Source organism: Danio rerio, chromosome 24 (genome assembly GCF_052040795.2).
Source record: "Danio rerio strain M-AB ecotype USA chromosome 24, GRCz13ab, whole genome shotgun sequence".
In the NCBI taxonomy this organism is placed as follows: domain Eukaryota; kingdom Metazoa; phylum Chordata; class Actinopteri; order Cypriniformes; family Danionidae; genus Danio; species Danio rerio.
Window position 1 is genome coordinate 1,390,739 of NC_141044.1, and position 26,762 is coordinate 1,417,500.

The 26,762-nt window shown below is 38.5% G+C and overlaps 1 protein-coding gene across 16 annotated transcripts in view; it reads right to left on the minus strand.

The window, feature by feature from the left end:
• Window positions 1-26,762, minus strand: part of nrp1a (neuropilin 1a) — a 418,289-nt gene that overhangs the window by 145,638 nt on the left and 245,889 nt on the right. For all 16 annotated transcript variants that reach the window (XM_087308241.1, XM_087308239.1, XM_087308237.1 and 13 more), the window contains one exon: window positions 11,777-12,029. In XM_087308241.1, coding sequence (XP_087164367.1) covers window positions 11,777-12,029 — 253 coding nt within the window. The remainder of the gene's footprint in view (window positions 1-11,776; window positions 12,030-26,762) is intronic.

Consider the following 26,762-nt stretch of genomic DNA (forward strand, 5'->3'; position numbering starts at 1 on the left):
TTCTGTTGTGTTTTGATGTGATTTTGGACTGTTGTAGCTGTGAAATAGCTCTAATCATTCAGCGTAGTGATATGGAGCTCAAAACCTGCTGGGACTACTTTAGCTGTGCGTTTATCTGACAATAACAGCATACCTCAGAATTCTCATTAGCAAATCCGATTCAAGCATGCAGCAGCTCTGTGGTATAAAGTTATTCTGTAAATAAAAGCATTTAGAAACAGCCTGAAATCACTGCGCTGTCTCCGGAAAGCAGAAAATGATTTTCTTTTGCACTTTTTGACTCTAATTACATTTTTGTCAGAGGTTTGTTTATATGCGCGTGTCTGTGTGATCCGAGTTCGGCAAACATCCCCCAAACTCATTTAATATGACAAACTTCCAAGAGCTATTTTAAGAGCTTCATCAGAGCTATCAGTAAAATCCACACAGAGGCTGGTGTTTCCTTTCATCCGCTCAGCTTTTTGCTCTTAGCGTAGATGCGAAGTCTACCGAGAATCCCTTGATTAGAAAAGAGAAGAGATAGAGAGAAAAAAAAAACTTCCAGAGTCTATTGATCCACCGGGACCCCAGCAGATCAAGACGGAGAGCGGCGCTCACAAAATCAGGGCATCCGGAGAGAGAAGCACAACTGAAATGAAGGGAGCGTGAGCTGAATGTAGTTTGTTTTACATCACCATTACCATGGTATTGCAGTAACCAGGCGACTGCTATGAATCTCACAGTTGATGCACGTTTCACTGCAGTTGAAACACTGGGCTCTATTAGTGTAATAGTGTAAGCACACGGTCTAACGTGCACACTGTAGATGTACTTAGGATGTGTCGCATGACACTTTGGCTATTTTAAATACAGGAAAATCGGTCTACGTACCAGGCGCATGAGATATAAGTGTGACGTAATGTGCATTAAACCACTCAAGAGTTTCATCTCTCATTACCTTTAAGAGGAGTTACATTCGTGCCATGGTGGAGTTGCTATTTACCTGGCGGACTTTATAAGTGGAAAAACTGAACGCTTCACTAGTGAGGAAACAGATCAAAGCCTGAGCTGATGGAGATGGTAGCAACTTTTATATTGTGTAGATAATACTAATGTTTTATATTTGAACTCTGCTGCACCTTCATGCCAAAACAACATTAAAAAGCACGTCAAAAATGCTAATTGATTTGATGTCTTTTGATTACCTTGATGTCAAAACAACATCAAACTGACATCTAACATTGGCAACAAGAAACATATAATGTAATGTGTATTTATGTAGCGCATTTATTGTGTATGGCCATACATCTAAAGCACTTTACAATCATGAGAGGGGGGGGGGGTCTCTCCACACCACCACCAGTGTGCAGCATCCACTCGGATAATGCGAAGGCTGCCACAGGACAACAGTGCCAGTGCGCTCACCACACACCAGCTACTGGAGGAGTGGAGAGACCGTAATAGAGACAAATCAGTGGATAGGGAGGCCATGATCGTAAGGCCAGGACACCGGGGTTACACCCCTGCTCTTTACGAGAAGTGCCATGGGATTTTTAATGACCACAGAGAGTCAGGACCTCGGTTTAACGTCTCACCTGAAAGACGGATCAAAATTGATTACAGGACAGTCCTGTAATTGATGTTTTATATCATTGTTAGATGTCGTTTTGACATCAAGGTAGTTTACATGTATCGTAGAGATACAAAATGCAATGTATATTTGTAATTTCTGGGATTCTTTGATGGTCAAAAGGACGTGTTTATGTTAAATAGACGAAAAGGTTTTGGCATCAAATCAATTGGCTTTTTTGACGTGTTTCTCGCAGATATCAATTTGATGTTGTGCTGCTGGATATCCGCACATTCATATTTAAAGATATTTCTGTGCTGCTGTGCATCCCTATTTGGTTAATAAGCAACATGCATGCACATATGGACCAGCCTATCAGTAATGCAATTAAAAAGTGTACAACAATCATCTGGGGCATTGACTTTAGGGTAGTATTTAGCCGGTCAATGGTGTATTTCAGGAGCCTCCAAGTGCAAAAACAATGCGCCTTAACACACCTCCTAATCAGACCACTGGTGCACAAATAAGTGCTAATGTATTTGCTATTTAAACAATGTATTTATGATACCCGAACCAGCCTGAAAGTAGCTAAAAACACTTGTGTTGCATCTGAAGATAAAGATATTTCTGTGCTGCTGTGCATCCCTGTGTGTGTGATAAGCAATGTGCGCACGCATTTTAGACCAGCTTATCACTAATGCAATTAAAAATACTTGTTCAAATCTGCATCATTGACTTTGGAGCAGTTCTGAGTTGGTCAGTGGTCTATTTTAATTGACTCAAAATAGAAATATAACAATAATAGACTTTAACACACCTCCGAATGAGACCAGCAAACCCATTGGAGCACAAATAGGTGCTAATGTAGTTGCTGTATAAACTACCTATTGCAGGATGTGAAAGTAATACCTGCGCCAGGCTGAACCCCCACCACCCCCGCTTGTGTTGCATCTGACTCTGCACTGCACTGGATACACGATAGCGCCCACTGACTCAAATGACCTGATTTTGTCATGGAGTTTGTCTTCATCATGCAAAACTTTGATGCCTAATCAAATGATTGGCGCTGAAAGGGATGATCGGCGCTCAAAGGATTACACTGCACAAGCTTTACCTTCCCTTTAATTGGATGGCAGAGTCGAAACCTCAACATGAAATGGAGGATTGCTTTCATTGCAACATTTCGGCACACTCGTCGACATTTTGCACGTATGAAAAGAGACAGACGGGAGTGAAATATTCCACTCACACATCTGTATGCAAGAGCTAAAAAGTCAAAAGAAACTTCATAAATATGAGAGCGGCAGAGGTGCGCCTGACAGCAGAGTGTGATGTAGGAGGTTTGCTGCTGAGATGAAGCAGTTTCAGCTCAGATTGAAGAGATGCGTGACTTTTTTGTTGCCGATCCGTCCGACTCGGAGTGTGAAGCATCACTTTGTGAGCGTCGGCCTTTGAACGTTTCCCTCATGGCGGAGACAGAGTCGGGCTGCAAATGAGACGGATCCTCTTTTGATCTTTCTTCAAGTCAGAAAGAAATGGGCCTGATATTTGGGAATGGAGAAGTTCAGCTTATCTACTTCTCTATGCAAAAGGAGTCAAAACCAAACCCTCCAAACACCAGACCAGTGGCAGAGCCAGATGTTTACATCCATGCGTTTAGCTGACACCTTCATCCGGAGACAAATCAGGCACTGAAAAGTTTTAGAGTTACTCAGAAAAGTGCAAGCTAGAAGAGAGATGAAAGACAGCAGAGAAAAAAAGAAGTACTGGAAAAGGACTGAAGCATGGGCTCAGACGACATACTAAATGTATCTACACTGTCAGAAATAAAGGCACATGAGCTGTCACTGGGGTGGTTCCTTTTCAAAGGGTACACATTTGTACTTAAAGGGTTCATATTTGTACCTAAAAAGTATATATTAACACCTCAAAAATTTAAGAGGAACACTTTTGTACTTTTTTAGTTTTGCGCTGTCCTGAGATCAGCCATGAGACTCTCAGGCCCCGTTTACACTAGTGCGCTTTAGTTTTAAAACGGTGTTTTAGAATGAAAACGATCCGCGTCCACACTCGCGTTTTACCCAGCGTTTCTGAACAGCTCTCCGTCATCACCAAAACGCTGAAAACGCACATCATGTGACCACACAGACACTCTCGGGCAAGCGCTGCAGCCCATCTACCCAGATGAGAGCTCTGCTAGTCGGACTTCTCATCAAGCATCTCCCGCTGGATCCAATCTCACTATATTTATTAAACGTGATATTTCATTCATCTTGTCGTCTTTATCTAACGATATATTCCCCGACTTTGGAATATATCATTGGAATCGATTACTTGTTCTCAGGTAACGTGTTTTGGCTGAGCGCAAAGATAAGTTAATGATTAATTTAACCACGTGGACTATCTGTATATTGACTGATCGCTTGCCTTTATTTCCTATAATGTATAAACTTATTGTATGTTATACTTTTATAATGGCCATTATCGATTATTAAAACTGATATTCAGAAAAAGAGAGGGTGTGTTTCATATTTTCACTGAAATTGAAAGGAGGCAGTTGTTATCGGCTCCGTTTTGTTATAAATATGCACACAGTGAAGATGACGCTCATATATGCAGCACGACGCCTCAACATTTCTGCTGTCTGTTAAGTTGCTAATACTAAAATGAAAATAGGCAGTTCCTTAAATCATGTTTACATTTTATTGTTGAGAAAGTGAAACAACGTAGCCAGGGTGATGTGAATGAAGTTATAAAGTACACTGTTCCCTTTGAAGATTTACCCGTGTCCTCGGTATAGTCTGCTTTTCCATATCAAACTGAGAAGAAGAGACTGCAGCCTTGATCAAACTTGCGAAGTCTGAACTTACAAGGAGAGGATGCAGGACTGAACTGTGTGTGTTAGGCTACTTAATATTGAGGAAAAGCCCCAATCAGAGAGGAGAATGTCTGCAGCCCCGCCTCCGTTTTCAGATGTCTCCGTTTTTCATCATCCACAGAGACGGAGCAGCAGCGTTTCAGAATGAAAACGGCCTCTCCAGCATTTTCGAAACGCTCCGTTTTCGGCGCTCGAGAACTCCGGCGTAGTGTGGACGGATGGCGTAACCGTGGCAAAACTTATGCATTTTCAAACTAAAACGCATTAGTGTAAACGGGGCCTCATTGTCTCCGTTCAGCATGTGTGTGTTTACTCAGTAATTATCACAGCAGGTGTCCGAGCCTGACCACATCACAGTCCACACACTGACCACAGTCTGCAAGAGCACAGATTAACAGATACAGCAGAGATTAGAGCTGAAACAGGAGAACTCAAACCCCCGGCGCTCAGGGTTTGGCTAATGTTTGATCCCTTCCTGTCAGCTTTCTGTCGCAGGTCATGAGAATCAGCCACTGTTTTACAGAGAGATCACTTACATCCGATGGAGGAGATAACTTGATTAAATCACCAGGGGATTTAGCTGCGTCTGTGTGTTTTGAGTGGTTAAAAGTGAACCCTTGTGTGTTGTTTGGTTATGTTAGTGGCTGTTTTTGACTTTCATTGAAATATTCCCACATTTTAGTTAAATCAAATGAACTTTTCTAGTTATCTCAACATCAATCAAACCAACTAAAATATGAAGTTAAATGTAAGTAGTTGAATCCTGATTAACTGTATTCATTAAAATAAAGCACTATACAAATATTTGTTGTCCTTACTTTTTTGTCATTCATTCATTCATTTTGCTTCAGATTAGTTCCTCATTTATCAACTGTCACCACAGCATAATGAACCGCCAACTATTCCAGCATATGTTTTACACAGCGAATGCCCTTCCAGATACAACCCAGCATAAGGAAACACCCACCCAAATAAACACTCATACACTACGGTTAATTTAGGGCTTGTGTACGCTAGCTTTAAAGTAGTATTCATTCATTTTCTTGTTGGCTTAGTACCTTTATTAATCAGGGGTCACCACAGCGGAATGAACTGCCCACTTATACAGCACGTTTTTATGCTGCGGATGCCCTTCCAGCTGCAACCCATCTCTGGGAAACATCCACACACACATTCACACACACTCATACACTACGGAGAATTTAGCCTCTTCAATTCACCTGTACCGCATGTCTTTGGACTGTGGGGGAAACCAGAGCACCCGGAGGAAACCCACATGAACGCAGGGAGAACATGCAAACTCCACACAGAAACGCCAACTGAGCCAAGGCTCGAACCAGCGACCTTCTTGCTGTGAGGCAACAGCACTACCTACTGCACCACTGCCTCGCCCTTTTAAAGTAGTTTTTTAGATTTAAAATGCAGTCTGGTTCGGCTCAGCGGCCAAAACCGACTTCCGCCAATGAGTGATGTGGATTTTGTCACATGACTGCATTTTGGTTCTTTTCAAATGGTTCAGACCAAAGCCAGCAGTGTGGTGTGAATTAGACCCAAAGACGGCAGAAAACGCCGTCATCTATTGCTCTTGATCTGGAGCAAATGAACCGAACCACAGATGTGAACGCACCCCTAACAGATGAACTGAACTGATGGGCCAGATCTGAACTGAAGGGTACATTATTAGCACTGAAAGCATTAACAGTAAGAGCAGCTCGGCAGTCAGTGTGTCTACAGCTACTGTTACAGCAGACTCTGAATAAACAAAGCCTCCCCTGACAAACAACACACCCGGACAGACAAACAAAGACATGCAGACCCTCCTGAACACACACACACACACACACACACACACACACACACACAAACACACGCACACACACACGCACACACAAACACACTGATACTTACATACATGTGCGCACACACACACGCACACACAAACACACTGACACTTACATACATGTGCACACACACACACACACACACACACACACACACAAGCACACGCACACACAAACACACTGATACTTACATACATGTGCGCACACACACACGCACACACACACACACACACACACACACACACAGGTTGGTTTATCAGCAGAGGCAGCGCTGCAGTGCTCCTCAGAGAGTGTTCAGTATCTGCTGTGTTTGTTGTCTTGCGGCCGGAGCAGATTGAATGTGGCAGCGTAATGTCAGAGCGCTTCAGCTGTGAATATGTTTTAGCCGCCTGTCTATTATTCCTCAGCCTCGCTTCACTTCACACACACATGACTTTCAAATACTAATCAGCCTGTTTGAACCCTCAAGACACACTGCAGGCCATTCCACACAGGACAGACACATCAAACCCAGAGAAATGCAGCATTTATAGGAAGAGAATTACACTTCACAAGTGCCTTGGACTGTTAAAATCATTCATTCATTCAGTCATTCATTCATTCATTCATCCAATCATTCATTAATTTATCCATCCATTAATTTATTTAACCACAGAACCATTTATCCATTCATTCATTCATCCATCCATCCATCCATCCATCCATCCATCCATCCATCCATCCATCCATGCATTCATCTATCCATTCATTTAGTTATCCAAACATCCATCCATCCATTAATTGATTAATTAATTAATTCATCCATCCATTCATCCATTCATTTAACCACAGAACAAACCATTCATCCATAGATTCACTCAATCACCCAGCCATTCATTCATATATACATTCATTAATTTATCCATCCAACCACCCATCCAATCATTCATTTATTCATTCATCCATCCATCCATTAATTTTATTATCCATTCATACATTCAACCGTGTATTTATTTATTCATAAATCACCCCATCCATTCTTCATTCATTCACCAATCCAATCATTCATTCTTTCATTCATCCACCCATACAATCATTCATTCATTCACCAATCTAATAATTATTTCATTCGTTCATCCATCCATCCACCCATTTATCCAATCATTCATCCAATTCATTCATTCATCCATCCACCCATTCTATAATTAATTCATCCACCCATCCATTCATTAATTAATTCATGCATGCATTCATTCATAAATCAACCCATCCATTCATTCATTCATTTACAAATCCAATCATTCATTCTTTCATTCACCCATCCATCCATCAAGGCAATAATTCATTCTTTAATCCACATCCAATCATTCATCCACCCATTCGTCTGATCATTCATTTACCTATTCATCCAATCATTCATCCAACAATCCATTCATTCATTATTACAACAATCCATTCACCTATTCATTCATCTACCCATCCAATCATCCACCCATCCAATCATTCAATTCATGCATTCATTTATTTATCCACACATCCAATCATTCATTCATGCACCAGTCCATTGATTAATTCATTCATCCACCCACCCATCCAATCATTCATTCATCCACCCATTCAATCGTTTATGCATTAATCCATTGACCCATCCATTCTTCATTCATTCACCAATCCAATCATTCATTCTTTTATTCATACATTCATCCACCCATCCAATCATTCATTCATCTAATTCAAAATGTACTGGTACTGCTATACTTGTCGGGACACGTGGTCCACAACATCAGGAAAACAAGGTACACACACAAACATTTTGAGTTCTGACTAAACTGTTCTGACAGTTTTTATAAAATACAGAACCAATGAAGCTGCGATGCAAGCAGAGCATAAGAAGATTGAATGAATTTTGAGAGTAAAAAAGGGGGAGATGGAAGTGAGCAAGAGTAAAAGAGAAATATGTAGGATGAGTGTGATCGGGGGTTAAAGGTCACTCAGTGGCTGTGATTTACACACCACAGTTCATCTCTCTACATGTTCAGCTTCAGTCTCTGAACCCTGAACAACTTCTGCCTCCGTCACATTTTACGCCCAATTAGGAGTCGCTTGACGAGTCAGTGTGTTTCACAAAAGCCCGAGTGGATTATGAGGACGTCTTCAAAGCACAGCAGAGAAATTGGTACAAGGTCTTGATGGGTTTCTGTCTGAAGGCCATCAGCTCCTCATGGTCTGCCATTATAAGAGTTCAGTCTGTGTCTCTAATGCACACTCGGCCGTCTGACTCCACTGCAGGGCGTCCCGTTTGTGATTTTACGGTTCAGAAGGGTGGTCAGCAGGGCCTTTTGTGAAATGTGAGAGTGCTGGCCAACAGTCTGTGTGTCACTGTGTCAAAAAGCCTCATCATTTGGAACAGAGCCTGAAGCTGCGTTTACACAGACAGAGATCTGCAGAGACTATACATGCTGGAGGAATGACCACTGAGCAGCCGTGTCATCTGTCTGTCTGTCTGTTTGTATATGTATCTATCTATGTGCCTGTCTATGTGTATGTTTGCCTGTCTGTCTATGCGTCAGCCTGTCTACATGTCTGTCTGTCTGTCCATGTGTCTGTATGTCTGTCTGTCTATGTGTCTGCCTGTCTATGTATGTCTGGCTGTCTATGTGTCTGTCTGTCTGTCTGCCTGTCTGTCTATGTATGTGTATGTTTGTTTGTCTGATTGTCTATGTGTCTGTCTGCCTATGTGTTTGTCTGTCTGTCTGTCTGTCTGTCTGTCTGTCTGTCTGTCTATGTGTCTGTCTGCATGTCTGTCTGTCTATATGTCTGTCTGTCTATATGTCTGTCTGTCTATGTGTCTTTCTGCCTGTCTATGTGTCTGTCTATATGTCTGTCTGTCTATATGTCTGTCTGTCTATGTGTCTGTCTCTCTTTGTGTCTGTGTGTCTGTCTGTCTTTTTGTCTATGTGTCTTTCTGTCTATGTGTCTGTCTATTTGTTTGTCTATATGTCTGTCTGTCTATATTTCTGTCTGTCTGTCTGTCTGTCTATGTGTCTGTCTGTCTGTCTATCTGTCTGTGTCTGTCTGTCTATGTGTCTGTCTATTTGTCTGTCTATATGTCTGTCTGTCTATTTGTCTGTCTGTCTGTCTATGTGTCTTTCTGCCTGTCTATGTGTCTGTCTATATGTCTGTCTGTCTATGTGTGTCTCTCTATGTGTCTGTGTGTCTGTCTGTCTATGTGTCTTTCTGTCTATGTGTCTGTCTATTTGTTTGTCTATATGTCTGTCTGTCTATTTGTTTGTCTGTCTATATTTCTGTCTGTCTGTCTGTCTGTCTGTCTATGTGTCTGTCTGCCTGTCTATCTGTCTGCATCTGTCTGTCTGTCTATTTGTCTATTTGTCTGTCTGTCTATATTTCTGTCTGTCTGTCTGCCTGTCTATCTGTCTGTGTCTGTCTGTCTGTCTATTTGTCTGTCTGTCTATATGTCTGTCTGTCTATGTGTCTGTCTATATGTCTGTCTGTCTATGTGTCTGTCTATCCAGCTATATTTCTATCTGTCTGTCTGACACAATTTAATTTCACAGTTGCTTTTAAATATGAATATTATTAGTAATCTCAGCAACAGTTAAAGACAGGAGCCTGAGAGACTGCTTTGAAGGGACTGTTTACTATCTGAGTCCCCGCAATGCATTGCCAGGTGTTTGGTTATGTTCACCTTTGAGTGAATCATGTCTGCAGTGTCTGGTGAAGTCAGATGTCAGCAGTGATTGACACACTGATGCTGTTGACCCTCTTTGACCCCATGTGTTTTGCCCATGCTCCTCTGATTCAGCGATACGTCTCTGTCAGCTTTATCAGTCTAGACTTGCGTTCACTAAAGCATGTGTGTTGTTGACTCCAGATGCGGGCCTTGTTAACCCATCATTATCTTTAAGATATACTCTGAATCGATGTACAAATGACGACGAATGTGACCCTTTGTTTTGCAGATCATGCTCATCTGAGGGAGACGCAGCCGTGACAGTCTCTTAATTTGTCTCTCTCGTCATCATTTGTACTGCGGCCACTGACTGACCCAGCAAACATGACTTGTATTGATCACTCGGGGCTCGGGTCCTGACAGTGACACATGGCAGCGGCGCTCAGAGGAAAAACACAACGAGCTGTAATGTATGTCGTACATATGTCTGATGAGCTGCGGACGGACGAGATGGATGTGCTGACCTCCATTATGGAGAAAGTGAAGGCTGCGTTTCATCAGGATTCATGTGCGGACGTTTGTCATCCTTGAACGCCAATATGTTTGAGGGCCATTTATGAAATGTGTTATTGATGCTGCATTAATGATAGGAAAACATTCGAAACTGGATCATGTGAATCAGCGAATCATTTACTGAAGACTCACTCTGAATGGATCATTTGAATCAGTGAATCATTTACTGAAGACTCACTCTGATATGATCATTTGAGTCAGAGATTCATTCTCTGAAGACTCACTCTGAAGAGACAGTTTGAGTCAGCGAATAATATACTGGAGAATCACTCTACACAAATCATTTGAATCAGTGAATAATGTAATGGAAAATCAGTCAAACTTGATCATTTGAATCAGTGCATCATTTACTGAAGAATCACTCAAAATGGATGATTTGAATCAGTGAATCATTTACTGGAAAATCCCTTTAAATTGATGAGTTGATCAATAAATCATTTACTGATGACTCACTCAAAATGGATATTTTGAATCAGTGAGTCATTTACTGGAGAATTACACCACATCGACCATTTAAATCAGTGAATCATTTACAGGAGACTCAATAAAAAAAATTATCATTTGAATCAGTGAATCATTCACTGGAGACTCACTCTACATTGATCATTTGAATTAGTTATGAATCCATTAATGAGTAAGTGAAGGCTGCATTTGCGGAAATCAGTGAATCATTTACAGAAGAATCCCTCTAAATGGATCATTTGAATCAGTAAATCATAAACTGCAGACTTATGAAACTCTGAATGATGTGAGTGGATGATAGGAATGATAGGAAAACATTTGGGAAAATCTCGATCATTTGAATTTGTGAGTCATTTACTGGTGAATCACTCTAAATGGGTAATTTGAATCAGTGAATCCTTTACTGGAGACTCACTCTAAACGGATCACTTGAATACATGAGTCATTTACCGGAGACTTTCTTTAAATGGGTCATTTGAATAAGTGAATCATTTACCGGAGACTTTCTTTAAATGGATCATTTGAATAAGTGAATCATTTACCGGAGACTTTCTTTAAATGGATCATTTGAACAAGTGAATCATTTACCGGAGACTTTCTTTAAATGGATCATTTGAATAAGTGAATCATTTACCGGAGACTTGTTTTAAATGGATCATTTGAATAGGTGAATCATTTATAAAAGTCTGAATGATGTGTTTGGCACAATAAAGAATGATATTTGGGACGCTGCCACTGAAATGAACCAGTGGAAGCTCAAATGTCAGCTGGATGTTTTCTCTGTGAACGCTTCATTCACTCACCTGGCACTGAAGGATTGTGGGAAGGGCTGAGTGAGGGAGTTGTTGGAATGCTCCATTTATTCGGTGCTGTTATCTGCTGGACGTCTGACGGTGACACTGCTCCGGGCCCTGACAGACAGAGGCCTTTTGTTATTGTCAGCCTTCCAGAGAGCAGACCCTGCTTATCTGTGGCCCGCCGCTGCCCAAATAAACCCGCTGTCAGAAATCTGCGCCAGAATCTGGAGAACCAGAGACCTTCACCACGCTGTCTAACCTGGAATTGAAGACAAAAGGTCATGAGACTTTCAGCCAAGCTATCAATGCATAACTTCTGTGCATTGTTAATACTGAATTTTATGAATAAACATGAATGTGCTACTCATTTAAAGACATTTAGCTTCTGAAGTTGTTACTTCACACATACAGGGCCCAAAATCACCTGAACATGTAACGTTTGTGTTTCTTTTTATATACTTATATTTCTTAGTGTGTGTGTGTGTGTGTGTGTGTGTGTGTGTGTGTGACTTTATAAATCTTAATGTGTTATGAGGGTTAAACTGTGCTGTTCTCCTTAAAATTAAGTTTAACTGAATTTAATAAAATCTTAAAATAACTTTCATGGTGCAATAAAATACTAGTTCCTACATAAAATTAAATAAAATAATTATTAATAATGAATTTTATTTTATAAGTTAAATTAATTAAAAAATAAAAAAATAAATTAAATATAAATAAATCTAAACTAAAATAAATAAAAAATTAAAATAATAATAATGAAATAAATTATTTTATTAAAATAAATTTATTTAAATTAATTTTTTATAAATTAAATTAAAAATAAAAAGTACAATAAAATAAAAATAAATTAAACTAAATTAAAAAAATTAAATAAAAAATACACATTTTTTTCCACAGTATTACAGCCTTTACCTCTTTTTGTTATTCAAAAATGTTTGTTTCTTTTAATAACGAGTAATTTTATAAAAATAATTGTTGCAAAAATCAGCTAGAAAGGGTATATATTAGCAGTTTCTCCATAATTGTTTCCATCATAACTTCATAGATTAATAAATTAAAAGAAGAAAAATGTTGATGTAATGTTCCCTCACACATACAGGGTCCAAATTGACCTAAACACGTAACATATGTGTCGACTTTTAAAAGGTTGTATCTGATAAACAAAATGCCTTTAGAAAAAAAAAAAAATGATCTGAATGTCTTATGAGGGTTAAACGGTGTTCTCCAAAACAACAACACTAGAATCAAATCCTTTAAGTAGGAAAGCATCAAAACAAAGCAAATATTCCTTCATATGCATTTACTTTCAGTCATTGAGCAGAAGCTTTTATACAAATCAACATAAATGTCAAAGCACAAGCACAATTTGCTAGCAGATAAAATCCAGATGTCAGTAAGACTTTCACACACATCTAGTCTTTTTCTAAGTCTAATCTTCTCTCTGCAAGTCGATGTTTGCACGACACACTCGAGTGTTTCAAAAACACAAACACTAGATCCATGAATGGCTTCTGAAAGACAGACAGCGTTCGCTAATTGAGTGTGAAAGTCTCAGCTTGCAGTTGAGTTTTACTCCTCGAGTCCTGCTCACTCTTACAGCTTACAGTGAATTAGCATGTGCTGTCATATTTACTGTACACGACCAAAACCACACAGACAGACTGGCACATCACACATGCAGAACTAAGAGCAAAATAACACATGTGGAACTGGAAACTGGAATGAATCTGGTCATGTATATGTTAGAGCAGGGTGCTGGAAAAATGAGCAAATCAGCTTTGTATGGTTTTCTATTATTTCTACACGGCCCAAAAGAATCTTTAACAAGTCTAAAACTGAGCGAGCAGGTTGACTATCTGTAACTTTTACATTTTTGAACATGTAAATCTGACATAACGAAAAAAAAAAACTCTTTATGAATCATATCAACTGTTCATTCCTAATAAATTATTAGTTACTAGTTAAATAGTTCAAGTTATTAGTAACTAATAAAGTTGTGATAATTAATAACATACTGTATGGTTTCTGCAGGTTTCACAGTTTAATTCAAGACTTTGAGACATTTTTAAGACCATTATGAATGGATTTTTAGACCCATAAAAGGCTAAAGACTAAGAAACTTTTCAAGTTACCCAAATGGAAAAGATTTTTATTTGCCCTATCAAATTGTTTTATTATTTTATACATTTAATAATACAATAATATATTATTATTACAAATAATAATATTTTACATAATTTTTTTGCAAAATATTTTAAATATTGTGTAAAAACAAAAAAACAAGCAAGCTCTAGTTTTATCTATAAACATGTTTTACAACATAAACTTTCTTTTTAAAAAAAAAGAAAAAGAAACAAATGTTGTAAAAGTTTTAAACTATAATAAACTAAATTTATGCACAACAATCTGTCCAGGTCAGTGTCCTCAGCAGTAAATACATGGAGAACTTTAAACAAATGTTATTGTAAGGACAATAATTAAACCATTATGATAAATAAAGTTAAAAAATGATCTTTTTAAATAAAAAGTTTAAAGTTTTATTCAGATGATTGTATGGGTTTTGGCCAGATTTGGTAGCAATACATGAACAAAGGAAAACTAAGAACTGTTTAAAAAATATTTAAGACCTAAAACACAATATTTCAGACTCGACTGGTCTCAGGTTGAGCATTCGTTTACTAAATATAACCAAGACACAAAGTACATATTTGAAAAAGTTCATATTTTAAATCTATTTGACATCAGCAGATGTGTACTCAGTGTTTCTCATGCTGATATTCCCACCTGATCTAAGTAGTAAACGTAACTATTTTACATTTTGTCTGTTTTTTTGTCAGGCTAATTCGTGTTCAGTCGTAGGAAAACATGATTTTTAAAAGGAGGTGTGGCATTAAACCCCACCCCTAAACCCAACTCTCATTGGTGGATGAACAAATCATCTTAAATTGTACGAATGAGATCGTACTAATTCATACGAATTCGCTGGCAAATGAAACAGTTACGAATAGACTTGAGATGCACTGAAAAACATCATTCAATAGATTTACTACATTTTTAAAGGTAAGTGGACCCGAATAATTTAAATGGGCTGAATTTAATCATTCATTCATTTTCTTTTCGACTTAGTCCCTTTACTAATTTGGGGTCGCCACTGCGGAATGAACCAACAACTTATCCAGCACGTTTAACACAGCGGAAGCCCTTCCAGTCGCAAGCCATCACTGGGAAACATCCACACACACTCATTCACACTCATACTCATACAATACGGCTTATTTAGTTCATCAATTCCCCTATAGCGCATGTGTTTGGACTGTGGGGGAAACCGGAGCACCCGGAGGAAACCCACGAGAATACAGGGAGAACATGCAAACTCCACTAGAAACATCAACTGACCCAGGCTTAAGCCAGCAACCTTCTTGCTGTGAGGCGATTGTGCTACCCACTGCGCCAATTCAGTTCATATAAATTGTTTGTGCAACCACTTACTTAAAAATAAATGACTAAGGTTTTGCGAGGGTATTCAGTTATGTTGATATGGGGTTGATAGGCTGTTCTGTTCTCATGTTGATATGTGGTCATCTTGAATGTTTTTGTTGGATGCCAGGGTTTTGCTATTCTGTTTTGTTTGGTTGCCAGAACGTTGATTTGTAGTTTCTAGGTCACATCTTGGATGTTCTGGTTGTTTGTTTGGGTTTTCAATTTGGTTGCCATGGTGTTGCTAAGCTGTGCAGTTGCCAGAATCTTGAAATGTGGTCGCAAAATTATTGTGAAAAGCGATATACAAATAAACTTGAACTGAAAATAATTGAGTAAATTCAATCAATATTGTTTTCAGTGTAGCGTGCAGCCAGTGACTACAGACTCAGCTCATGATTGGCCAGATGACAAACCCAGAGAAGGACACACTGGTAATCATGCAATCATCTGAATGCGCTCTTTACATCAGCCAATTTCCTCAGTGCTTCGCTTCAGTCCTGCTGCGAGCCTGAAGAGCCGCTCCATCAGATCACCTTTAAAGCAGAAACGCAGCAGCAATGCATTATGGGACACTTCCTGAACAATCCATCACAGAGCATGAGCGTCTGGAGGAGAAGAGCTCTGCAGATTGGGAAATGATTGGCTCCATTACTGTGATGTAAAAGCCAGCAGCTCTTCTAGACTGAAGAGCCACTAGTGTGGAAACACTGTAATGACGCTTAACAAAGCCCTCATTAATACCTGCTGGATGAGCTTAATTAGTCAACGCATCAGAAGTCATTTTCAATAGAGAGATATGGAATAATTGTTTCTTTTGTGTGTATTGTCATGCCAATGACGGGAAATATTTTCAGGCTCAGAGGAGCCAATAACCTCCTCACCTCCTGAGAAAAAGCAGGACTGTTGAGGAGCTCGGAGTAAAGCAACATCCTGGCAACCAACAAAAACATCCAAGATGCACCCTAGCGACCACATAACAACATTCCGGAATCCAAACAGAACAGCTTAACAACACCCTAGCAACCAAATTGAAAACCCTTGAAAAACCCAATTAAACAACCAGAACATCCGTGATGCACCCTTGTAACCACAAATCAACATACTAGCAACCAAACACAACAGTATAGCAACACCCTGGCAACCAACAAAAACAATCAAGATGCACCCTAGCAACCACATATGAACAAATATGAACATAACAACACATTTTCTTTCCGACAATGGAAAAAAATACAATACAGTGTGTGTGTGTGTGTGTGTGTGTGTTAAACGCAACTCTTAACCAGTATTCTTTAGATCTTGTTAGATAAAACATAGTATTTCTAATAGTTTAATAAAATTAATTTGATTTTTGGTAATCCCCAGGTGACCCCTACTTTGGGAACCACTGCCTTATCTCAATAGCAACATGTGGAGCAGTTGGATGATCTTCTCAAACCCCTGAAGACAGCCGTCTGAATGTGATGAAGGAGCTGAACCGGACAGAAGATGCTGCAGGTGTTATTGAGTGTGTTTAGTGGGCGCAGATGCTGGTACGGCGGGCAGGTATGAAGTCAAACAGAGGAGAATGCTAATCACAGCCAGGATTAGCCGGCTTTGAACTCATGACTGTTTCCAGAAGATAATTGTGCTCCGCTAAAGACTTCAGGACATCTCCTAAAGCTGCGGTCCACAGGTGCAGACTGACAAACAAGAGCCGAACCACATTAAACACTCTCTGAGGAGCGCTAATGCACTGGAGGGAGATCCAGCATCACTGCAACACCTTTACCTGCAGGTCAGGAAGTTTCAAAGATTCACAAATGGTGGTCAAGGGTTAAGCTGCTGTCTGATCCATGACCTATGATCTCTGGGTGTTTAGTTGAGAAATCAAGAGGTCAAGTTTTCTGGTTACTCAGTGAATAAGAAACTTTGACTAACATTGCTATATAATCCTCTCGAGGTTAAAAAAGGATTGTTCATCATTAGACAGATTTCTGTCCAAAGACGTGAATTTAATTCATGCAGAAAACTGGAATATCGCATATTATAGCAATTACAGCAGTGTTTAAGAAACAAAGGAGAACTAAATCATCACTTCTTGATTAACTGGATCAAATATTGATCAGAGAAGTGTAGTTTTATGCGTTGGGATTTGCCATTGTGGTGTTTTTTCTTCTCTAATAAATGAGCTACGCCTTAGAAGACGAAATGCAATGCAACAAACCCAACACAAGGCAATGCAACGAACGAACGAGTGCAATGAACGAACAATCGCAACACAACAAACAAATGCAACGAACGAACGCAACGAACAAACGCAACGAACGAACGCAACGAACAAACACAACGAACGAACGCAATGAACCAACGAACGAACGCAATGAATGCACCAAATGAACAAATGCAACGAACGAACGCAACGAACAAACGCAACGACCGAACGCAACGAACAAACGCAACGAACGAACGCAATGAACAAACGAAATAACGCAATGAATGCACCAAATGAATAAATACAACGAACGAACGTAACGTAACAAACGCAACATGGCAAACGCAATGCAGCGAACGCAACGCAGTGAACACAACAAAGCGAACACAACGCAGCGAACGCAACGCAGCGAACGCAACGCAGCGAACGCAACGCAGCGAACGCAACGCAGCGAACGCAACGCAGCGAACCCAACGCAGTGAACACAACAAAGCGAACACAACGCAGCGAACGCAACGCAGCGAACGCAACGCAGCGAACGCAACGCAGCGAAGGCACAACGCAGTTAAATCCAACAAAACAGAAACTTTTCTATTCATTAAACACCCTTTACAAAACTTATGACGAGCAATAAAACAAGCAAATAAAAATGACATTTAATATGCAAAAGAGATTTCATTTTTGTATATATATATATATATATATATATATATATATATATATATATATATTAAGCTGACACACAGGTGTTTGTAGCTCCGCCCTCTTCTGAAAAGAGCACAATCTCATTTGAATTTAAAGCTACAGTCACTAAAATGGCACAATATGGCTCAAAGCCTGAAATGGTCAGTTATGGTCAGAGAGTTATAAAACAATTTTATTGTTATAAAACAATTTTATTAGCTGAAACTTCACACACACACACACACACACACACACACACACACACACACACACACACACACACACACACGCACGCACGCACACACACACTCTAGAGACATCAAAGACACATTTTCCATCTTGTAAACACTGATTTTAAAGATGCAGTAGTTGTGTTATGCTAACACACTGGGAATGTTGTCAATATGTTGTAACATTTTATTCATACTGGATCATTTTATTAGATGCTACTTTCATAAAAAACCTGCTGCTCATATTTCAGAGGAGGAATGAGAGGAATGTGCAGGTGTTCTTCACTTCAGTCTCCCTCACAGATGGCCTGATGATTATTAAAAACTCATGACATTACATCTTATATCTGGTCAGCTTCACAATAGTGTCTTTCAGAGAACAGTATAATAAAACCCCCTGATCAACAAACCAAACATTTTCTGCAGGCTCTTTACATCTGGGCGTTTAAAAGCATAATAATGCATCCCCAGATTAAACTAAAAAATAATAATTAAAATCTAAAATAGTAAAAAAATAATAGTTTTTATTAATAAAGCTAGCTTCCAAGAGATATTTCTCATTTCAATTTAAGATTGATTTGATAAATAAAACAAACATATTGAGCATATTACACAAACACACAGAAAATATTACACTTAAAAAATATTTCAATACAATTTAAGGATTATAGTATCTCGATGACACTGAAATAGCCCTAATTATAACAGCCACACACACAAAACAAAGACACACACACACATTTGTTTTTGTGAAAAGGGACATTACATAGGTTTACATTCATTTTATACTGTCCATACTGTATATTATACTGCCCTCACCCCACCATACCCCTAAACACAACCATCACAGGAGATAGTGTGCAGCTTTACTCTCTGAAAAAACTAATTCTGTGTGATTTATAAGCTTTTTGTCATTATACAGATTTGTGTCCTGATATGTCACAAAAACACATACACACACACACACACACACACACACACACACACACACACACACACAAACAAACAAACAAAACAGACACACACACAAACAATATAAACACACACACACACACACACACACACACACACACACACGCACACACACGCGCACACACACGCACACACACATTCCTCTTTATTCAAATGCTTTGCAAGTTTAAATATTCACCTTGCTGTTTGAATTTGCGGGTAAATGACACACACACACACACAAGAAAACAAAGACACACACATTCAAACCCCTCTCATCCAAGCGCTTCAAAAGGTCCCCGTGATATTTCTGCAGAACAGCAGAGAAATAACTGGAAATGAATTGCACATTAGCAGACGAGATCGAGCCCATTTGAATGGAAGCCGGCGAAAGGAGAAGAGATTAAGAATTTTAATAATCTGCGGGAACGAACCACAATTCAAGCCTAATGCCACAACACAACACACACACACAGGCCTCGAGGGGCCGGAGGAAATTATCTCCATCAAAACAGCCCCTCAGAGAAGAGACACCCAATGAGAAATCCTGCCTGTGTTCAGGCTCTGGATCTCAATACATGAATAACAGCGACTTACAGGAGACGAGGAAGATGCTTTCATGGGAAAAGCAACAAAGTTGAGATGAAAGGGAAATCTGAATTCAGATTTCAGCTGAAATCATTCATTCTGCTTAATGTCATTCCAAAGAGAGAGGTCTGTCCTGTAATACAATACTTTACAGATAGCTAGATAGATGGATGGATGTATGGACTGATACATGAATAGATGGATGGATAGACAGATGGATGTATGGATACATGAATAGATGGATGGATGGTTGGATGGATAGACGGACGGATGTATGGATGGATGGATACATGAATAGATGGATGGATAGATGGTTGGATGGATAGACAGATGGATGTATGGATGGATACATGAATAGATAGATGGATAGACGGATGGATGTATGGATGGATACATGAATAGATGGATGGATGGTTGGATGGATAGACGGATGGATGGATGGATCGTTGGATGGATAGACTGATGGATGTATGGATGGATACATGAATAGATGGATGGATGGTTGGATGGATAGACGGATGGATGTATGGATGGATACATGAATAGATGGTTGGATGTATGGATAGACGGATGGATAGATGGATGGATGATTGGATACATGAATAGATGGATGGATGGATGGATGGATAGACAGATAGACAGATGGATGGATGAATACATGGATGGATAGATACATGGATGGATGGATGGACGGATAGACAGATAGATAGACGGATGGATGAATATATGGATGGATGGATGGATACGTGGATGGATGGATAGACCGATGGATGGATGGATGGATGGATGGATACATGGCTGAATGGATGGATGGATGGATGGATGGATGGATAGACAGATAGATAGGTGGATGGATTAATATATTGATGGATGGATGGATGGATGGGTGGACAGATAGACAGATAGATAGATAGATAGATAGATAGATAGATAGATAGATAGATAGATAGATAGATAGATAGATAGATAGATAGATAGATAGATAGATAGATAGATAGATAGATAGATAGATGGATTAATATATTGATGGATGGATGGATGGATGGATGGGTGGATGGATAGACATAGATAGACAGATGGATGGATGAATATATGGATGGATGGATACATGGATGGATGAATATATTGATGGGTGGATGGATATATGGATGGGTGGATTGATAGACATAGATAGACAGATGGATGGATGAATATATGCATGGATGGATGCATGGATGGATGGATAAATGGATGGATGAATAGACGATTGGAAAGATGGACAGACGGATGGATGGACGGATGGGTACATGAATAGATAGGTGGGTGGATGGATGGATGGATAGATAAATAGACAGACAGACAGACGGACGGACTGATGGATGCATAAATGGATGGATGACAAAAACAACAAATCCAACAACGGAAAAAAAATTTAGTAACAAGGAAGTTAAAACACTAAAACTGTCAAAAAACATTAAAAATGACAAAACCAAACCATCTTTTACATTTACTCTATTAAAAGAGAGAGAACGCAAGTGCATCTCATGAATCCTGCACTGCCGTAAACGTGTGTGTGTGAGTGTGTGTGTGTGTGTGTGTGTGTGTGTGTAAAATGTGATGTGCCACTCTGAATGGGCCGCATCTGTTGACTCCTCTGGGAGGCGTCGCGCTGAGAGAAATGTCTGCTTGATTACAGTATACATCTAAAACTCAGCTCATCTCACTCCGTCTCACACACACACACACACACAACTCTGCAGATGCGCTCTGATTTATTACAGTGGCTTCTGTCTGATTACCGTCATTTACTAACACTCATGTAATTCCTCTAAAAAGGCTTAGCGATGTTTTGCATAATGTTCAAACTGCTCTTAGTTCACACAGTGAGGATTAATGACAAAGTCAAGCTTTGCAAACGGCACAAATCTACACATGACTATTCGGAGTCTCTTACATCTCTTATGTATATTGTAAAAGGGTGGCAAGGTGGCTTAGTGGTTAGCACTGGGGCCTCACAGCAAGAAGGTTGCTGGTTCGAGTCCTGGCTGGGTCAGTTGGCATTTCTGTGTGGAGTTTGCATGTTCTCCCTGTGTTGGTAGACAAGCTGCCATCAGTTAAAACACAACTTCTATTTGTTGGTTAAAAAGTGATTAAATATTAATAAGCCGAATATCATACATGAGGGTTCAAATATGGCAGGTGATTTCTTGGCAATCTACTTTTACATATCAATTATTCAAATATCTATACTATAAATATGCACTGAGGAGAAAGAAGAAGAGCAACAGATCCTTCCAGAGAAAAACACCAATATTCCCCCACAGCACTGATAGATTGAGTCTGCCACAGGCATCCAATGTGCGTGTGTGTGTGTGTGTGTGTGTGTGTGTGTGTGTTTCGGGCTCATCAAAACAAAGACAAACAAATTGACGTAATCATGAAGTTGCCGGCAGGGTGTCATTTGTGTTGCAGAAGCAAATGGGAACACATAGAGTGATGAGACCTCACCACCTCATCTATCCTCACACACAGCACACACAAACATACATGCACACACATATACAGATGCAAACACACACAGACTAGTTTATATATCCCAGTGGGGACTCTAATGATGTTTCTACTGTGCAAGCCATGCATTCTCTCTCTCCATACCCCAAAACCCGACACACAGCAAACAATCTGCATTTTTACACTTTCAAAATATGTAATTATGTCTTATTTATGAGTATTTATACCCATGGGACTTTCATTTTGGTCCCCACGGTGATAAAAGTCCCCATGTGTGCATGTGATATAAGCCTGCACTGTGATATAAAAACAAGTACACACACACACTGATTCATTTCCAGTAGCTCTTCTTCTACATCACCACAACATTGAAAAGACAAAACATCACCACAAAGATCATCTTGTTGGATTTCAGAGAAAGTTTAATAAAAACATCTGATTTCTTGAAAGATTTTATGAATGTTTATGTCTACAATTTGATTGCACAATGTGCTTTTTAAAATGTCAGATGATCAGAGTCCAACTGTATCTCAAACTCGCATTGAGTAGCTTAAAAACTGATTAAAGTGTAGATATAATAATAGAAATACACGTAAGAAGCAAGCACTGTAAAAAGTATCATATTGATAGTGATTTTAACGGTAAAATAAACAAAATCAGTGACATACTACAGTAAAAGTCTTTACTATATATGGTGAATAGGCGTAACTTGACTTGGCTGCAGCAGGCACAATTATATAACACAGTGCATAAAAATAGTCCCCAATAGGGAACTTTAAAAGTGACCAGCACACAGTTATATTGATAAAAGTTAGTCAATTTTAATTTATTGTGTAGTATTATTGCACAGCTGCAGTCATGGCCCGACTGCACATTTCCTTGATTATTACGCCAGAACAAGAGTATAGTTCCTCTGGCTATTTCAGCCTAAAAAATAACAACTTAGTGTAAGTGTTAGTACATGATGTAACTAAGTCAAGCATTAAATAGAAAAATTACTTGAAACTGTTTAGTCTTTTTTTGAGTGAGATGCTAACGGTCTAATTCGATTAATTAATCTATGCTAAGCTAAGCTAAAAGTGCTCCTGCCAAACCTCGGATCAGACGAATGGATTCAAAATGCAAAAAACATCCCTAGGAAAGCTGTAAAATTAGTCTATATTTTTAAATGAGAGTTTCTTTAACTCATAATGGAAAATGATTGAAACTCTGTGATGCTAATGGTCTAATCTGATTCAATAATCTATGCTAAGCTAAGCTAAAAGTGCTCTTGTTAAACCCAGAAATTTAACTAAATGAATGAACTCTTTATTTCTAGCAGAGCTGTAAAATAAGACTTTTTTTTTTCAAAAAAGCAAAAAACTTTACGCATAAAAACGTATAAAAATTATTAAAACCTTTAGATGCTAACGGTCTAATCTGATTCAATGATCTATGCTAAGCTAAGCTAAAATTGCTCCAGATTGGATAAATGAATTAAAAATGGTCAAATGTAACTGCTTAACTCTAGGAGAGCTGTAAAATAAGACTAGTGAAACTAAAGAAAATGTTTGAAACTCTTGCTAAAGGTCTAATCCAATTCAAAGCTAAAAAAATCTCCTGATTGGATGAATGAATAAAAAATGCTAAACTAAACTCTTTAACTCTATGAGAACTGTAAAACGATCCTATTTTTAAGTGGAGTGTTTCTTTAACTCATAAAAACTTATTGAAAACCTTTGATGCTAATGGTCTAATCTGATTCAATGTGCTATGCTAAGCTAAGCTAAAAGTGCCCCTAACAAACCTGTAGATTGGCTGAATGGATTTAAAAATGCTAAAACTAAACTCTTTAACTCCGTGAGAGCTGTAAAATGTACTGAGAAAATGTATGAGTACTGAGATTATGGAAAACCTATTGATGCTAATGGTCTAATCCAATTCAATGATCTATGCTAAGCTAAGTTAAAAGTGCTCCTGACTGGATGAATGAATTAAAAAATGCTAAAACTCAACTCCTTAACTCTAGGAGAGCTGTAAAACGAGCCTGTTTTAAAGTGGAGTGTTTCTTTAACTCATAAAGAAAAATGACTGCAACCCTTTGATGCTAACAGTCTAATCTGATTCAATGATCAATGCTTAAACAAATAATAACTTAAACATACTCCTGCCAAACCCGTAGATTAACTGAATGGATGAAAAAGATGCTAAAATTAGACTTTTTAACAGCAGGAGAACTGTAAAATGAGACTTTTGTTAAAAATGTGTTTCCTTAAATCATAAAGCTAACATTTTGCATGCAGTAGACTCAGATATTTTAGTAACTCCTCCACCTTTGCGTAGTAAATATTTCTCCTACAAGAGCACACAAAGGAGTTTCAGTACTAAAGTGTGCATGAAGTAAATGTGTTACGAGTCTCTTTTACTTCTGGCACTTTCCCAGGCCGAGTTATGAGGCCGCTGCCATAAAAAGGCAGATCTACGTCCCGAAGGCGTCTGGAAAGCAGGGAAACCCTAGCAGAGTCCTGAGGGGCTCTGAATAACACTCCATTAACCACTAACTAGTGTCTGTGGGACGAGGAACATGCTTGAACATGTTTATTAGAGCCAGAGGAGCTCAGATAAGGCCACAGACAGAAAACACAGAGTCCATCCAGAACACTGACACACGATTCATTGATTTACACAGTTTTGTTAAGGTGAGCGGTTGCAAACAACTGATGTGGGCTGAATTTCAACAAATAAATTAAGATGAATATTACTCAAATTTATTTGTTCAAATTCAGCCTATATAAATTGTTTGTGACCACTTACCTTAAAAAAAACCCCCAAGCAAATCCAATGAATCGTTTTTTAGTGCACTTCTAAACACTGAATCTGGTGATGTTAAAGATTCCTGTAGCAGACAACTTCTGACATTTACTGGACAGCTTTCTTAAACGATAAGTCATACTAGATTATATAGAGATAATTTAATGAAAATAATATATTATGCTACATTCATACTATCAGTGACTATCATGTAGCTGCCTGTCGCACTGGGTGGCGATCAGCTGCAAATGCAGGTCTGTGCAGGTCTACAGCACGAAGAATACAACTGGCCACTGAGCGAGCCACTGTAAGCTCTACTGGTGCTCCTATTGGCAGTTACTCTATAAAGTCACACTTCATTTGCATAAAGTATAAGGATTCTCAACTTTGTCAAGTCACTCGGTCCCTAACGGTTGCTGTCGCTCACGTAGATGGAGGTCGCTGGAGGTCACTCACTCTCCGTTGACATGAACGGTCACATCACGCTTTGTTGATGCGAGTCGCTTGTAGTGTGAACGAGGCTTTAGGCTTCATGTTGCAATAAAACTGAGTTATATTCTTAGCAAAAATAATAAATAAATAAAATAAAAAATAAGAACATTGGTAATCAAACTGATTTGATGACCACTGACTGCTTAAAAACACTACTAAATAACTTCCTATTTTCCACATCGATTTGGATGGAATCTTGATTTCTACCTAAACGTATTAATTTACTTACTTAATGATAAGTAATTGAATAAATAAATAAATGAAATGCCATTTTTGTGCTCACAAAAAATAAAAAAATGCAATAGAAAAAATATTTAAAATAGAGTAGTAAGTAGAATATAAAATAAAAACAAACACAAATAAATAAATATATTCTTTATATAAATAATATATTTACAATTTACTTTTTTATTTATTTATAATTTTATTTTTCATGCATTCATTAATTTTTTTTGAAAAATAAACTCAAATGAGGTCAAACAAATGATGTTATGAGCACAACGGTTCTTGAGATTCAACAAATAAAAGAAAAAATGTACACAGCAAAGCACAAAAATGAAAGTAAATAATGCCATACGCTTTAAGAAATGTTGTCAGTGAGAAGTGTGGACTGTCCTTTAATCATATAGCTCTACTGGGACTTTCAATAGCTTGACCAAAGACCATGCTTAATAAAAATAAAACAATTCTGCCACATACACCATTTTAATTACCTGAGAAAACAACTGAATTCTCTCAGATTGTTTTCATATAAACACATGAGAACATTTTAAAGAGTATATAAGTGAAATAGATGGCGAGAAAAGAAACACATTTGAAGAGTTAAGAATAATATTAAGATTACATAAAACACCCACCCAAAGCAGTTCTCTCATATGCATATGAATAATCATGATCATTTACCCTTTGATCAATTATGTTTAACAATGAATATGAATTTTGTACAAATATTGTGGATTTACTTTGTCACTGTTGGTTTTTCAGCCTTTGGCTTATGCTAGCACCTTAAAACAATTGCTAATCAGACCAAAAACAGTCAAATATGACATTTACATCTATTTTAAATCGAAATCTTTCACACAAACATTAA